Here is a 17,645-nt window from a genome sequence, read left to right as displayed (position 1 = left end):
CAAAAAATTTTATCCATAATTATGACATATATAAGAAGTAACCATGCTCTTGAAACAGCAGATGACAGATGGAAATTATATAATATAATATTATCGATATTATTGATATGATGGTTATTAAATCTAACTATTTTAAGAAATACAGAATTATAATAAAGTGAAGTTCGTGCTCAGGGAACAAAGAAAAGCTCTCTACGACGATTTCCTACAAACCATACATTAAAATGAATTTCTTCAATTAAGGGAAAATTAAAAATAATCGTTGACTATACGCATAGAGTCATTCGGGGCAACTGTGCGCACTTTTGCCTTTCAAGCCATATCCTCTGTTTCAAATGTTGAAGCTAGGAAAATTAAAACATATTCATAAGATAGAGAATTTTCTAATCTATAAGAAAACATCAAAAAGCAAACAAACAAAAACGTTTTCTTTCCGCAAAAAAGAATTTAATAGAGAAAGTCGGAGTGCGTTTACATGCCCCGAATTGCGGGTAAGTGTGAGCACCCTCACGGGGTAAGTGAACGCAGTGCTTAGTGAACCACACAATCAAAACAAATTACAGAATAATGTTATCTCAAAATGTTACAATATTAGAGAAATGCTGTTTATTGTCAATACAGAAGCGCCTTTTTACAAGCAGTGCATTATTGTTCGTGCCACAATTCTTGGTGAACACAACACTTGATACATTCCCCTGTTGGTGGCTCTTCATAATTTTCTGAACAAATAGGACAATATTGATCGAGTCTTAACCAAGAAAATCAACAATGTCATAATTTATTCCTCACTGAACTAATGCCCATATAATGAATCTATGCGCACACTTACCCGCGCACACTTTCCCCAGTAAGCCAAAATTTGAATTGACGTTCTTATAGAGTTGAGCAGCTAAGAGAACCTAAAATTTTTTATTATATATTTAGATTAATATGCCCATGATCGAATAAAATATTGTTTAACACTGAGGGACTTGGAACTTGGACCTGGCAGAATGTGCAGAGATGCTAAAAATTAACAAGAAAACTAGTGAATTTGATTTATTGCAAATAAAAAGTTAACGAAACGTCGCACGGCGCACTCCTATGGAAAACTAATTTGGGGATTCTGCGCTCTTGCTTCACTCAAATGAACCCCTCTTTCATACATTGCATAGTCGAGATATATGCACTGCGCACACTTACCCACTGCGCTCAGTTACCCCGAATGACTCTACGCATCCCATCGAAAACAACCCTTCTCTGCTCCAAACCTATCATCTTAAACAATTTCAATCTTGATGGACATACTGAATGACGATCACCAAATCTGTACTGCATAATTTTTGTAAACTTCCTGTGAACCCCCTACAATCTGTCAATGTATTCATAATAAAAAGATTCCAAACAGGTGTAGCATATTCTAAAGTACTACGCACCCATGCGAAAAATAATAATTTGAATGTCTCCAGATTTTTGAATTGTTCGAAAAGTTTTAGCACAAAACCGAGTATTTCAAAAGCTTTAGCAAATATTAGATCTATATGTTTTTCAAAAGACAATTTGGAATCAACTATTATCTTGTGTACGAAAAAGATTCATCGAATAAATGAAAAACCATATTCCGAAATTCATTTCATTCGATGAATCCGCTTGTCAGACAGAACTAAAAATAACATTTTTAATGGTATTTCAACAGCCTATATCTTTTAGGCCGAGCCGATTCGGAAAAACTGGCAAGATAAAAAAGTGTTTCTTTTGACCTCGAGAATGTACTGTTAAAATATTAGTACGAGACAAAGACTCCCCCTGTATACAAGAAAATGAAACATTCCACGGTTATTCGAAAATATGAATCAAATTTTCTTTCGTCAGATTGAAGAAACTGAACTGGAGCTAGAAATATTCCTTGATAAAAGCCCTCCTGTGTCAGAATGTCGAGAAACAATTCTCACCTCTCAAATCTGAATCGAAGAAACAAATAAGAACTGTCGTACAAATCTGTTCTCAAGTGAATTATCTTTTTGCCGCAGGCTTCAGCAAGTACGGCGTTTATTCGCTATTCCCTGGAGGCCCCACGTTCGGCAGCGCCCTCTACTCGCATGTCAACGCTTTCAGCAGATTCACGTCAGGACAATTTCAGCCCACTCCAGGAAATATTTTCCATGGAAGTCATAAAGGTGAGTGTTTTCAGCTTTTATTTATGGAAATGATTAGATACGCTATTTCCAATAATACATTGAAGATAGGTACGGAATTAGAAAAAAAGAACCTTTGGGTTTCGAATCCTTCAGTCACTGGCAAATCTAGGATTTTCTGGATTTTCAGGGGAAGGTTCCAACAGAAGATTCCCGAGTTCAAGACACATTTCTCTTCACCATTTTTCCGATTCGAAAATCGCAAAGATGCGATTTACTCCACTTTTGATTATCTATAGAGAGAAATGATAGTTTTGGGAACATTCAAAGCAATTATACTATATACAGGGTGTTTCATTGGGAAACGGAAATACTTAACTGGCAGATAGGTGACACCGACGTGGTTCTGGAGATACCCCATTTATTGGTTCTTACTGTCTTCGTAGCTGAGGTACAGGATGTTTTATGAATTTTGCTCGTTTCTTCCTGAGGCCATATCAGACGAACCACTCGGTATATTTTCTTCGTATTTGGCAAACGTGTTTTTTATTCAAAGCTCAAATGTTTCAAGCAATAACCGCAAGGAAAATCCAGGTCCGGGTTAACAAAATATTATGAATCGTTTGAGTCCTCGAAACAACACCCTGTAAATCGAAATTTTGAAATTCTGTTTCAATATTTGAAAAGACCACAAAAAACTGAACTGAGACGTGCGCTTTAAATTTTTGCGCAGACAGTTTTACTGTACAAATTTTTAACGTAAAAGTGATGTTTTTAAGATCTTGGACTGCTGAGAGTTGTTTGTTTGAAGAGACTTTTATTATATCAAAACTTTTGAATCCATAATTATTTCAACATTACTCAGTAATTACTTATTACCTTGGTTTCAATTTTTATAGCTGCAGACCATCTCAGTTTTTATTTTCAAGTGACTCTCTCGTCATTTCCAAAAAAAATTAAGACCATGTATGTACATAACAAATTATCGAAATTGATATTGTTATTGAATGTTTCAGTGGAAAAGTAGAGATGAATTAAGCTAATTTCATTGTTATTAAAACAATTTTGTGCATGTTTTCAACATAAAAAATAAACAAAACAAACATAAATACAAAATTAACAGAAAAAACTACACAAACTGTTCGAAATGTCCTCCATTTTGGTCTAAACATTTCCTTCTCGTTTCAGAACACCCCAAACTGCTTTCCGAATTACATTCGGAATGTTCTTTATGTTCTGGCTAGCTTCTTCTATTTTTACAGTGAGCTGGTCCCGATTATTTATCTTGGCATATACCAGTGATTCCACGGGTACCTTGATTTATGTTTGTTTTGTTCATTTTTTATTAAACAAGTACATAATTGTTTTAACAAACATGAAATCGTCCTAATTCATCTTAATTCTTTTACTGCAACATTCAATAGCAATATCAACTTCGATAATCAACTATGTACACATAGGGCCTCAATTTTTTCTGGAAATTACGAGAGAGGAGAGAGTAACTTGAAAATAAAAACTAAGATGGTCTGCAGCTATAAAAATTGAAACCAAGGTAATAAGTAATTACTAAGTGATGTTGAAATAATTATGAATTCAAAAGTTTCGATAATACATCATTAAAAGTCACTTCAAACAACTCTCAACATTTCAAGTTCTTGAAAACTCTACTTTTAGGTTGAAAATTTGTACAGTAAAACTGTTTGCGCAAAAATTTAAAGCTCACCTCTCAGTTTAGTTGTTTTGTAGCCTTTTCAAATATTGAAACAGATTTTCAAATTTTCGATTTACAGGCTGTTGTTTCGAGGATTCAAACGATTAATTATGTTTTGTTAACCCTGACCGAGATTTTCCGTGCGGTTATTGCATGATACATTTGAGCTTTGAATAAGAAACATGTTTGCCAAATATGAAGAAAATTTACCGGGCGGTTCTGATATCGCCTCAGGAAGAATCGAGCAAAATTCATAAAACATCCTGTATCTCGGCTACGAAGACAGTAAAAATCAATGAATGTGGTATCTCCAGGACCACCGCGGTGCCACGTATCCGCCTGTTAAGTTTTTCCATTTCCCAATGAAACACCCTGTGTAGCAGAATTAGTAGATACGAACAGGAAGGTCTGACGGTAAATATATGAAAGAATATATATGCATATCTAATGAAAAATATACGCTTCTGTGTTATCAGAAGCAAAAACTATCATCGACGGTATCGATATTTTCGATACAAGACTATATTCTTCCACCTTATCTATTACTACTTTCTGGACAGTTTCAGGTAATTCAATTATTGATTGCTTAAAATTTCTATTCAGGCTATAATAATTTATCTGTTGCAAGTCTATCCTGAAACTTGAAATTTCAATTTGGAGTAGTAATGGGTGAAACACGTCGAAGATTCTGAAAATACCGAATTTCGTGTAAAACTTTCAGCATTTTCATCTGACCCTCATGATTTTATGCGCACTTATCCTCGGAATTTGATTAGAATTTTTATATCCTTCTCGATAAATCACGCTCATTTTAATGTTCCCCAAGTAATCTGGTGGAGTATCACGTTCTCCTCTTTTATTGAAACCGTATACATTTCAGCAGATGATTCTCTTTGAAGGCTGTGCATTATGTCTTGTGGGGTTTAAGTATAACCCTAGGTGACGTTGTTATTACGGACACATATCATATTCGAGAGCCAGTTGTTCCAAACGGACCATGGTACAATAACATTCAGAGGAGGAATGTCACAGCTGTTAGAATATTATTAATAGTATTTTTACATCTGTTTATAATCGACTACTTAGTGCATGAAAATATCTCATGTGACATTGTAATGAATTCTTGTCGTTTGTTTTCATTGTTAGTGAAATTGATCGATGTTTGTTCCTTCGGAAAATGTTCTCACATTATTTGAAACTCGAAGATCGTTCAAGTGGGTGAATTTCGAAAAATTCTACATTATTGCATTATCCCTGTCATTTCGTCTCTAGCGTTTTCATTATTTATTTATAAAACGGCATATCGACCAGTGAATATCTCGAATTGATATCCACAGAATATAAATAGTAAGCTTAGTAGAGGTGCGTTTTGGGAAATAGGACGAAAACAGCAAGCTGGATTATTTAATACTCTATATTCATCAACGTTTCGTAGTTTTTAATCTGCTTCTTCAGGCCTACTAAATTATTACTAACATAAAACATCAGACAACAGTACTGCGTCTGCAGGGTCTCGAAGATGTAAAAAAAAATCGTCAGGTGTACATACTCGAGCGTGTCAGATTAAGATACTGTATATGCCCTACGTGTCTCTGATAAAATGAATTCATGCTTATCTGACAGTTTGCGCGGTGGGACTGGCCGTACGAGTTGAAAATGGTAAAAAAAATTTCCAACGTGTCAGATTTTTGTAGGATATGTTAATTGGACCCAAAGCTACCTTTTCAAGGGACTGACAATTTGGAGGTGACGGAAGGTCAAAGCAGTCCTTTGAAAATGTAAAAAAAAACGTTACTTGTACATACTCGAGCGTGTCAGATTTTCATACACATGATTAATCTCGGTGTTGTAGACGTGTTGACCCATTAATCTGACACTAATCAGGGGGGTTTTCTTAATCTGACACTTTGAAGATGATAAAAATGCTTTATTTTCGAATATTCCCCTTCCTACACCTCTAATCGTTTTTATATTCATTATGAAAGTTGTAGATAATAAAATTATACATAACTTTTGTCTGAAGCAATTTTACATACTCGCTTAACCGTTCTCGAGTTAGAGGGCGATAAGGGCGAGGAGCTTAGCCACACATGCGAAAGGGCAAGGTCAATGTAGAAGAAAATGACAAGGTATTTTTATGATAACAATTTCGAAATTAGTCATGAAAATTTTAGTGTTGTCTCTGAACCTTAGAGTGTACTATTTTCCAACGAGTGAATTTTCGCTTCAGGATGTATCGCTAAACACCTCGCATTAATTGCCATATATCTCAAAAACGTTTGAAAGTAGAAAAAATTGCTTTGGACAAAATTTGTACAAAATATTATGCTCAACAACTTTTATAATGAATGTGAAAAAGATTTGAAGCCCAGGGGAAGAGATAATTAAAAAAAATGATTTTTGTGACCTTTATGGCCAGTTTTTATTGTTTCGGCAAGATAAAATTGTCAGATTATATTTTTTCCGTTATTCTGGAATTATTAGCTTCAAAATAAGAAAAAACGCCACCTCGCTCGAGAATGTACACGTGACGTTTTTTTTGCTCCTTGGCGGCCTCCCACACATTTTCGTCACGCTTAAATTGACAGATTAAGAAAATATATACTTTTCAACATGTAAATATATCTTAATCTGACACGCTCGAGTAAATCCCGAATTTCTCTCTTCGGCTCCCCAACTTAGAATAGCAAGCTGAAACTATGACACTACACATCTGTGGATCTTATAAACAGAATTGCATTAAGCCAAAGTACCCAATTTTCCGAATATCATAGATATTTTTATTTTTGAACATCAAATTCCTCGAAAACGCCACATTATACAAGAAAATATGAGGAATATTTTTATTTGACAAAACATTCAAATATTCATTAGATAGCGTCCAACTTAGTTTCAAGAGGTGGGTTCTTTGAGTATTTGGTATTTTTATAGTAGGTACGTAATTGTCATGGAAGACGTGGGTGATATCTTGTGTTCGAAAAAGATTAATCAAATAAATGAAAAACTTCATTCCGAAATTCATTCAATTCGATAGAATCGTTTGTGAGAAAAAACTGAAGATAATTTTTTTTATGGTTTTCCAACAGCCTGTATCTTTCAAACCAAGCCGATTCGAAAAAAATGGTATAGAAAAAAAGTGGTACTTTTAACCTCAAGAATCTACTGTTAAAATATTTGTACTAGTCAGACTCACCCTATATATATACAGGGTGTCCCGTAAAGACTACGTCAAACGAAAACGGAAAGTAGATCAGGATGTGCTCTACCTGATGTGAAAAAATCGTTCATATGAAAGTCTCACAGTTTTCGAGATATTTGATGTTTTATGAAAATATTGAATTTTTTCACTAAAAATGCTTTCTCTCTTGCGGAAGCTACAATTAAATACTTTTCGAATCAGTTTTTTTTCCGTAAATTTTGTTGAATGATTACTTCAATTCATGCAATGAAAAATACCACAAAATATTATACAGGGATTCTGAAAAAAAAAATTGAAATTCATGTTCTGAAGGAAGTGTTTTTTTGTGCTGAATTATATCTGACGTGGTATAAAAAAAGACACTAGACCTTTTTTGCATATTATGTTGAAAAGTTGCCTATTTTGTGAGGATTCCGAAAAGGTAAAATACAGGTGATAACCTTCTTCACGAAAAAAAATATTTGAATGTTTATCGAAAATGGGGCATTTCTGTGAAAACCTGATTTTTTCACCTTTTCCATAAATACTTTCATTTTGCACTTCCTGCTGAAAATAATCAATCAACAAATCAATAAAATGTTATTAAGATGCTAATTCACTGACTGAGTTTTTTTATTTCTTTTTCTTTGCCTAAAGAACTCTCGAACATCGATATGATGTGATGCGATTCAATGATTCACCAGACTTAAATCCTCTGAATTTTTTTACTGGGGTTTTTTAAAAAAATAAATTTATTCGAATCCTATAAGAGATGAAGCACAACTTAGGGACCGCATTTGTATTCCAGCAGCCAAAATACCGGGGAGAAGTTTGTATGGTTTGAAAAGGTCATTTCTCAATAGATGCAGGGCATGTATTAGCGAATGGGGCGGTCATATTGAGCATTTGCTCTAATAAGAATCCTGAATTTTTATTATTGATATTTTTATAAAGTTTCTTCACAATAGATTTGGTGATGTTGAAGGTCCTATGCGTTATTACATTATATCATTGCAATTAATGAATAATTTCATTTTATAAGTAATTTAAGGACTAACTGACATTTTTCAACAGAATTATTCAATATGTTACAGCAGAATCTGCAAAATGAAAGAATTTGTGGAAAAGGAGACAAAATCAGTTTTTCACAGAAATGCTCCATTTTCGATAAACATTCAAATATCTTTTTTCGTAAAGAAGGTTATCACCTGTATTTTACCTTTTCGGAATACTCACAAAATGGGCAACTTTTCAACATAATATGCAAAAAAGGTCTAGTGTCTTTTTTTATACCACGTCAGATATAATTCAGCACAAAAAAACACTTCCTTCAGAACATGAATTTCAATTTTTTTTTTCAGAATCCCTGTATAATATTTTGTGGTATTTTTCATTGCATGAATTGAAGTAATCATTCAACAAAATTTACGGAAAAAAAACTGATGCGAAAAGTATTTAATTGTAGCTTTCGCAAGAGAGAAAGCATTTTAAGTGAAAAAATTCAACTTTTTCATAAAACATCAAATATCTGGCTGAAGGACTTTGGTCGATGGCCTTTGACTGTGGTCAATAAATGACAGTTATTATTAGTCAAATATCTGGAAAACTGTGAGATTTTCTTATGAACGATTTTTTCACATCAGGTAGAGCACATTCTGATCTACTTTCCGTTTTCGTTTGACGTGGTCTTTACGGGACACCCTGTATACTCATTTCAAATGATAAGGGACTTTGTTTTGTGTTGAATGAATGAAGTTAGAAACTAAGACTTCCCGTTTCCTTTTTAATCCTTACCCCCTGTTGAAATTTCAGAACATTACGCAAGATTTTATCCCCTGCATTATCTCTATGTTGTCGCCCCAAACGTTGCACATGAAAAGCTTGCATAGAGGGTAAAAGTAAGTGGTGGAATTTAATCAACATATTTAATCAGTTTGTTCCCCATGGTCCACGCCCGCAAGCACGCAGCATCACGGTGCGTCGACAAAACTGATTCCCATTTTGCGAGGGATCTGAGTGCTTGCACATAAAAGCAACATCTGGAATTTCGCATGGAATGGAGGAAGCAGAATGGGCAGCTGAGGCAGCATTATTAGGGGACACGTTCGGTAACAAAGGATCTTATGAAATATTGGTAGAGGAGGATTAGGTGTGCTATGTTTTGGCGATTCTGCCTTACTTGACTCATTTTTCATATAACGTGCGTTCAAAAAAATCCGTCGTCAAGTAGGCTATGGAATTTTATACGTTGATATTCGGTGTCTGAACGTAGGTCTTTTCTTGAAGTACTTCATCTTCTCAAAATGTAAACAATGATGACATTAACCTATGAATATTAATTTTGTATGGAAAGACACTTTTAAAGAAAAGTTAATTTCGCCCAAAGTGCGAAAAGCATTTCTTCTTTTGAGTAACATCACAAGAATCCAAACAATCTGAGGCGGTTAGAAAAATTCTTGGTAAAAATGTTAACAGATGTCCACTATTTTCATATGTAAGAGACATGAGTCTTGAAGGGATCGTGGTATTATGTTTGTTTTTTTGTAAAAAGATTCTACATATTTCAGTAATAGGAATAAAGCACAGTAAGAATCTCAATATGTTTTGGGAAATTCTCCTCAATTTGGGTTATCACTGCATATGCAAGTTTAAACTGAATAATTATGAGTTTCATTCATGATTTTTTCAAATGCATGGCGGATTCTATTCAAAATCATTCTTCAAATATGGGGTTTTAAAATTTAAATCGTTTGGTTTCAAGTTTACGATTTGGCAACAGCGCCTACTAGGAAATAAAAAGAACAATGTCCGATTATAAAGATAAAATAACAGCTGTTGATTTACAATCGCGTACTTACTGGCGAGCCTCAACTGGAATCGGCCATAAAAATCCCATAAAATTTTTCGACCTCCCTCGTTCGTCGCAGAGTTCATAGACAGCCATCTTTGTCTATCTCATCAAGATAATGTATTTGTTGTCCTTTATTATCAAGGCATATTTCAGTCGATGTTGCCAACTTGTGCAATTGAAATGAAACGCTTTAAATTTTAAATACCCATTTTTATTTTTCATTTTCAAGTGCCTACAATAATTTTTTTGGGAAACGGTTGAAATGGTTATCTCAAAATGTGACGTTTTTATTTCATAAAAAATACATCATTTCCGTCAGAAGGAGTATTCCCTATTCTCTGTAAATATTGAATTGATTTAGTCGTTACTGAAACTCCATGTCTAAACTGAAGAACAGAATTACATGAAAATAAATACTGGGCAATTTATCAAAATTTAATTCAGCTACAAAAAGGCATGATGCTTTCTTCTTATCCATAACGTTCTACTGTTAAAGTTCCATAAAAGAAAATAGGTCCACATTTTGCCATTGACTGATGCATACCCTACTCCATTTTTTTTGGATACTACAAGGATAGCTCGAAGGATAGGTAATCAATCTTTTCAATTTTCTGATAACATGTTAATATTTATGAAAACAAACTGATGTCTTTCATTCAAAATCGTGTGGCATAAAATATGCCAACATATACTCCAGCCACTTGAGATAAAACTCGAACAGAGGTTCGTGGAGCTTCTGTTTTCTGTCATCATATTTTCATTATTGCTGAATAACTCTGAGGTTTTCTTTTGCGGTCGATCACTACTTTTTTTTTGCTTGAACATACCTGTTCCGTCAACGCATCGCAAAACAGCACTTTGAAAAGATTAATTCTTTCATTACATTACATTGGGAATGTCTCCTTCTATTTTCTCCCCAATTTTGAAGTAGGATTCGATAATAAATGCTTTTTACACGTCCGTAAAAACCATCTTTATAATTTCCTGATAATTTTAGTTCAACAACCAACCAAAATACTAACGTTTAGACAAGAAATATCGACTTTCGAAATTCCATAGCCTACTTGACGACGATTTTTTGTTGAACACACGGTATATCACAAACCCAAAATATTAGTCGAATATCGAAAAATGATTTCAATTCTCCCTTCAAATATGAATCAGTTTCAGAGTAGTTTTCTTTGAAACATAATTATTATACCTTTTTTTTATGTAGCAGGGGGAAAATCTGCAAGTCAGACGAACCACCCTCTCCTGAGGGGAAACAAGTGTGGGGATTTTCACTCTCCTGAGATCGAGACCCACTAAAAACCCTTAACTACTTCTTGAATGTTGGTTCCGGCATTTTCCCATAAACCGTTCATCTCTTAGTCGGTTTTCTTCTCGCACACTATCGTGCTTGATTTGTGTTTATCCTCTATTGGATAACACTTTATTGGATTTTGTAATAAGTTTCTGTTTTTATTTTAATCTCTTTTTAATTGATCTCTTGGTCTCCTTCGGTAAATTCGCATTCTCCTTTTGTCTTCCTCTGGGTCGTAGTCCACTAGTCTCCTGAGTTCTAGATTCGGATGGTTTTTCGCTGTTTCAAATAATTTCTCTGCTTTTCTGTTCATGAGTTTCGTTATGGTTTCCCATTTTAGGTCAGTATAAATCTGTCTATTCCCGTCAAATCAAGGGGCATCTATTGCACATCGTAGCAGCTTGTTTTCAGTGGCCTGAATTCTTTTGATGTGCCTCTTTGCCGCGAAACCCCAGGCAACTGATCCATAAGTCAGTTGAGGCCTAGCAACGGCTTTGATTATCTTCAATTTTGTCTCTTTCGACATGTGGCTTTTTCTTCCTATTAAAGGGTAGAGTCTATTCATCGCTGCTTTCGTTTTGTCGATTGCTTGTTTGATATGACTTTTCCAAGTAAGTCCTTTGTCAAGCGTTATTGCTCAATACATATTTGGCTTCATTTTTCCAATCGATTTCTTCGCCGTCAACTTCTTGCTTCTATTACAGTTATAAAGATATACCTATTTATTTTATATCAACAAACACTTTACAGAATTATACCCCCATCCTAACATCACCCTTGAAACTTCCATTGCAACAAGCTCGATGAAATTTCGAAATTCATTACTGGTTCTGGATTACTGGAGTTGTTCTTTCAGAATATGTATCATATTTAGATTTACGATGATTTTTCTGGAAAATTTCGAGATTCATTATTTGAAGAGCTGCAGATATACTAGAAGAGATGAACATTTCGTAAAGAATTAATTTGACAAGTGCTACTATGACAGTTATTGTCACTGGCACTTATGTTTTCATCAAATCCTAGCTATCGAATGTCGCTACTCTCGCATCTGTAACTGAGCGAGGAACAAAGCAGACGAATAATGTATAAGGACGAAACGTGAATGAGGACTAAAAATTATTGCCATCAAAAATAGTCGAATTTTCGTTAGGAATTAGTAGGTGAAAGCTATTTTTTTTGTTTTGGTCGACGAAAAAAAAAATTTCGAATGGTCAATCGAAAAACATGGCTTTTGGGGATTCATAACCTGGGTTACGTTACTATTCTTAATATCGACCAGTTAAGTGTTGAAAATGTAAAGTTGAAAGAAGCTGTTGTTGGAACAGTTTCATCATCCATATTCATTCTAATCTTCCAAAATGAAAGCGTTGAGTCTAAACTTTGTTTTACCAAGCTTCCGTTCGATATGATCCGCTTTAAGTCTCCCACATTCAACTCAAACTTCGCTTTCGCACAATACAGGGAAATAATACAAGCTCATTAATGGGGAGAACGGAGTTCCTATTGCAGAACCCGAAAATCGCATTTTGTCCGAAGCTAAAACCTCCAGCGCATATAGCTATTCCCGGAAGCTAAACTCCATCATGGAAATTAATGATGCTATCATTTGTTAATTTAAATTCCAACGTTTTATAAATCATCTTCCACGTTTACTTTTGTGCTGCCCGGTTCTAAATGAATGATGCAATAGTTTTTTAGTTCGAGTTCGAGTTTTGCGGAATGAGCAGTGTAATCGATTTCACAACAGTTGGTTTGTCAGGTTTTATGAATATATTGCTTCATCAAGGGGGCTCTATAGAACCTTTGAACGTTATTTCAGAATGGCAGGGATGAGCTTATATAATGGCTCATGAAAAACTCGAAGTAAATGCAGAAGGAGAGGTAAAAGTTCAAAGAACTTTTATTTCATCTGATGACGAACGAATTTTTTTTTGCTTTTTCGACCGAGAAGAAATCTTATTTTTAATTGCTGGAGACCGTGGACAGTATAATATGCAGAAATCCAGACTTGTTAGTTTCTATAACTGAGGATAATGTATTGCCACTACGCATGCTATTAACAGTGTTAATTAGTTGATCACGATTTTTTCGCTCAATGTTCAAGTAGGGTTTTATTGAGTTGATATTGTTCATTGACCCGTAATTTTCGAGACATTTGCTCCTGTACACCAATTTTGGCCCATCGACTAACCTCGGTAGATCTATTTTGGTGATTAGTATTTTTGTGTGTTCAAGCCACTTGTCTCTGCAAACGATTTTGTCCTATTTTGAATCGTATTTCTTCCAATAGGCATATTGTCATACCATCATTTTCAGCTCTCCAGTGACAATTTGTTCTTAGAAATAATTTGTTGATTTCAATATTTGGTCCTCTTTTTCACACCAATTTTTTAAATTATCTGATAGGACAAACGTTGCTGTCATTGTTTTCTACTGAAAATGTTCTATCAGTGCACGTTCTTGAGCCACCCTATAGGGTTATATTCAACTAGATTTGTTACAAAACCATCGTTGTTTGATACGATACGAAAAAAGTCAGCTTCCCAACCTCGCCGAGCTAATTCTACCGCGGCTATGTGACAGAACTTCTGTTGCAGCCCTTGAGGGTTGTTTTCAATACATAAATTTATCATTTTGATTATTTCTGCTGCTGAACTTGATCCGATTGCAGTGTTCGTCGTATAGAATCGCGGGCAGCTATAAGTTCTTGTTGAAATACAACACTTCTGAATTTCTTCATAATATTTTTCTTTCAACAGCTTACTTGTTAGGTTCCACATGGTTTTGCCGTAGCTTCTTTAACACATTGACTGTCCCCATTCTAATTTTTTCTTCACCCCCCACGTCCAACACATTTATCCAAATAGAAGGGTTACTTTTGAGTGATAAAATATATATTCTATGAAAAAATTAATTCTGCAGCCATTTGAAGAAGTGTTCTTTTATTTATTTATTTATTTATTCATTTATTTATTAACAGTAAAGAGTCGAGGTAAAAACCTATAAATGACTCAGCATATAACAATAAAAAAATGAACACAAAATTCTCAATAATCAACCGAAACAGCAAAACAATCAATAAAGTATGTCACTAAACTAAATCAGTTATCATACAGTCCAAGAAGATCTAACCGATTCTTAAACACATTGACACTGGGAGAGTTCACTACTTCATTTGGTAATTCATTCCAACCTTGAAAAACTCGGTTCGTAAGAAAATGCTGTCTTGGAGTCGTCCGGAAATTTTCCTTGCGGAGTTTGAAGTTATGTCCAGTGGCGGCGATTGGGCGTAAGAAGTGGGGGGGCAATAAGGTGAAATCTTGAAAGAATGTTAGTTTTTTAAAAAAAGTAGCTTCATATTCTCCAGAAAGTGAGGGGGCAACCGCCCCCCCTGGCCTCCCCTAATCGCCGCCAGTGGTTATGTCCTCTCAGGTTGTTAACATTGAGTGAATATAGCTCGGACAAATCAAGACCAAAACCCTCGTGCAAAGCCCTGTAAGTGAAAATAAGATCACCTCTATTCCTGAGGTCGGTAAATCTTGGTAAATTCATGATCTTTAAGCGGTCATCATAGGTGGCTCTTATAATATGGTATACGGGTGGCCCAGCGCTGAACCGACTCCAACAACTCAACATTGTGCAGAATTTTCAAGTCGAATGGAAGGCTTGATGCTGACGTTTCTTGAATCATGTAGAATTAATTATGATTGAGGTTATCAATACGTATTTCTACAAGACGTTCAGCCCATATGAACCGACCACACTGCAGCGTTCATGAAAAGTAGCCATATTTATCTGGAACGTTAAATGAATCAATGAATCACATACGACTCATGGACTCCTGGCGAAAATCTTTATGTATCATATGTGATACATGGGACAGTCAACGTGTTAAACTCTCTATCAACTCTTATTCTCATGTTCGAAGTCGAATCTTTTAAAATCGACGCCAATTCTTCCACTGTCCTATTTCCATAAATGCTTTCCCACAAACAGTAAACAGAATGTTTTGGTACCTTTGCTTTTATTTTTTTATCAATATTATTTCAGTATATTGAATATTGGAAACGTCAATATCGAAATGAATAATCAAATTGTATTCTAAAGATTATAGAGTATAAAGATGGGGAACGAAGCGACGAAAGTGATGTAAGCGCCATCTGTGTGTCAAGTGTGTTTTTAAGACGCCAGGACTGGTTAAAATATTAATTTGAGGACCATTTGCAGAAACAATTTTGTAAGATTTCAGTTGGCTATTTTGATCAAAGAGGTTTTGAATGTTTTGATTCTCGTACCGCTTTTTGTGAATCTATCTTGCTCGTTCTACTTGCTGATTATTGAATCTTTTGGTCTAATTTCTTGGTGAAAACCCCAAAATATCGTACGAAAATCATTGAATGGTGAAGAACTGCGGATCAAATAATAAAATGGATTTACCGAAATCAAGTGTCTCGCTCAACTGAGAAAAATGGAACCGTAACTATTCAAGCTCGTAACATGTGGATCGGCATTTATTGACTCTTATTCTCAGTGCTCCAAAGTGGATAAAATTTTCAGGACGTTGAGACAATAACTTCAGTAAACACTACTGACTACACCATGTGCAGTAAACATTTTACTGCAAGTCAATTGAGAACTGTAAATAGGGAATACTCCTTCTCACGAAAATGATGTATATTTTACGAAATATCTGTGAAACGTCACATTTTGAAATAACCATTTCAACCGTTTCCCAAAAAAATTAATTTAAGCACTTAAAAATGAAAAATCAAAATGGGTATTTAAAATTTAAAGCGTTTTGTGAGAATTGCACAAGCTGGCAACATCGACTGAAATATGCCTTGATAATAAAGGACAACAAACGCATTATCTTGATGAGATAGACAAAGATGGCTGTCTATGAAGTCTGCGACGAACGAGGAAGGTCGTAAAATTTTATGGGATTTTTATGGCCGGTTGCAGTTGAAGCTCGCGAGTAAGTACGCGCCTGTAGATCATCAGCTGTTATTTTATAAACAAGCTGATCGGACATTGTTCTTTTCATTGTCTTGTATGCGCTGTTGCCAAATCGTAAACACCGCACAAAGCGATTTAAATTTTAAAACCCCATATTTGAAGGACGATTTTGAATAGTTTCCGCAGTGAATTTGAAAAAATCATGAATGAAACTCATAATTATTCAGTTTAAACTTGCGTATGCAGTGATAACCCAAATTGAGGAGAATTCCCCATTGTTGTATGCAGAAAGCATCCTTTGCATGAACGGCCCATTAAGGGGAAATTATGACCTTTATAGGTCCATTCAAAGATTCTCAGTTGCTTCTTTTTCGATATATTCAGAAATGCAGAGGTTTCATTGGTTTCGATTTGGGAACCGAGTGACTGTCAAATTGTTGTATGGAAAGTCAAAGTTATATGAAACCTGCTGTGAGTGTTTTGTTAATTCATTAATCAATTTTTATATTGTGCCATAAAGAGAACATAATATAAGGAAATCGTAAAAAAGCATAAAGATACTGTACTGAGAGGCTAACTCACTGGTCTTGTACACCTCTGTAAGGTATTTTTTAAGTGTGGTTCTGAAAATTTTATAAATAATACATATGTGAAGAACTGAAATCTGTATGCTATGATTACCATTATAGCATACAGATTTCAAGATATTGGATCATATTAAATTCTGATATATGTATATTGTACAAATTCCACTAAGTTTATTAAATCAAAACAACTTATTGCACAGAAATAACACCTTTGTAGTAAAGCAGATCACCATATACTTTTGTGTCCTAGTCAAAGGTTTATTTGTTGTCTAATTTTTGTAATTCTTTTATAAATTGCAAATAAAAATATAGCGCAACCAACAGCGGTTTGAGCTCCATCTCATTGTCAAGTGTGTTTTCACCAAACCAAAATGTAGTAGGTTTTTATTAACTACTATAGAGATATGAGGGCGTTTCCTATCTTTCTACTCTATAATCTTTGATCGTATTCATATAGCAAAGTGATAGAGCGAAAACAGCTCATATGATCCATCTCCAGTATAATGTTGTTCTGATTGGTTGTGTTCAATAAAATCAGCTGATATCTTTGGATTTCTACTAGATCAAAAAATTTTCTATAAAATGAAATTTATGTATGGAATTAATACTTCTCCCTGATCTTGAATCACTTTCTTTGTTCTAAGTTACTGACGTGACCGATAATTCTAAAACGAATGAATGTAATAGAACACGAGAATCCGACATAGGTGAAAGACCTCAGCTATGTAGGTATTATATATTCGAACCATCCATCCGAATCAGACCTACATTCATTCATCAAGGTATCATTACATAGTGGAATATGAGGAAAATTATATACCTTCCTAGAAAATCCTTACATGATCGATCATTTCGAATGTGAGTTAAAAAAACATTGTTTCCCTCTATATGGCCTCTTTTGCTTTCCGATGCCCTTGCGTGGGAGTTGAAGCTTGAAATGGC

At 34.7% G+C, this 17,645-nt stretch overlaps 1 protein-coding gene across 3 annotated transcripts in view; it reads left to right on the top strand.

Moving 5' to 3' along the window:
* Positions 1-17,645, top strand: part of LOC123318087 (protein winged eye) — a 101,367-nt gene that overhangs the window by 37,303 nt on the left and 46,419 nt on the right. For all 3 annotated transcript variants that reach the window (XM_044904785.1, XM_044904784.1, XM_044904783.1), the window contains exon 3: positions 2,010-2,156. In XM_044904785.1, coding sequence (XP_044760720.1) covers positions 2,010-2,156 — 147 coding nt within the window. The remainder of the gene's footprint in view (positions 1-2,009; positions 2,157-17,645) is intronic.

Source organism: Coccinella septempunctata, chromosome 7, assembly GCF_907165205.1.
Source record: "Coccinella septempunctata chromosome 7, icCocSept1.1, whole genome shotgun sequence".
In the NCBI taxonomy this organism is placed as follows: Eukaryota; Metazoa; Arthropoda; class Insecta; order Coleoptera; family Coccinellidae; genus Coccinella; species Coccinella septempunctata.
This window is presented reverse-complemented; position numbering and strand designations above follow the sequence as displayed.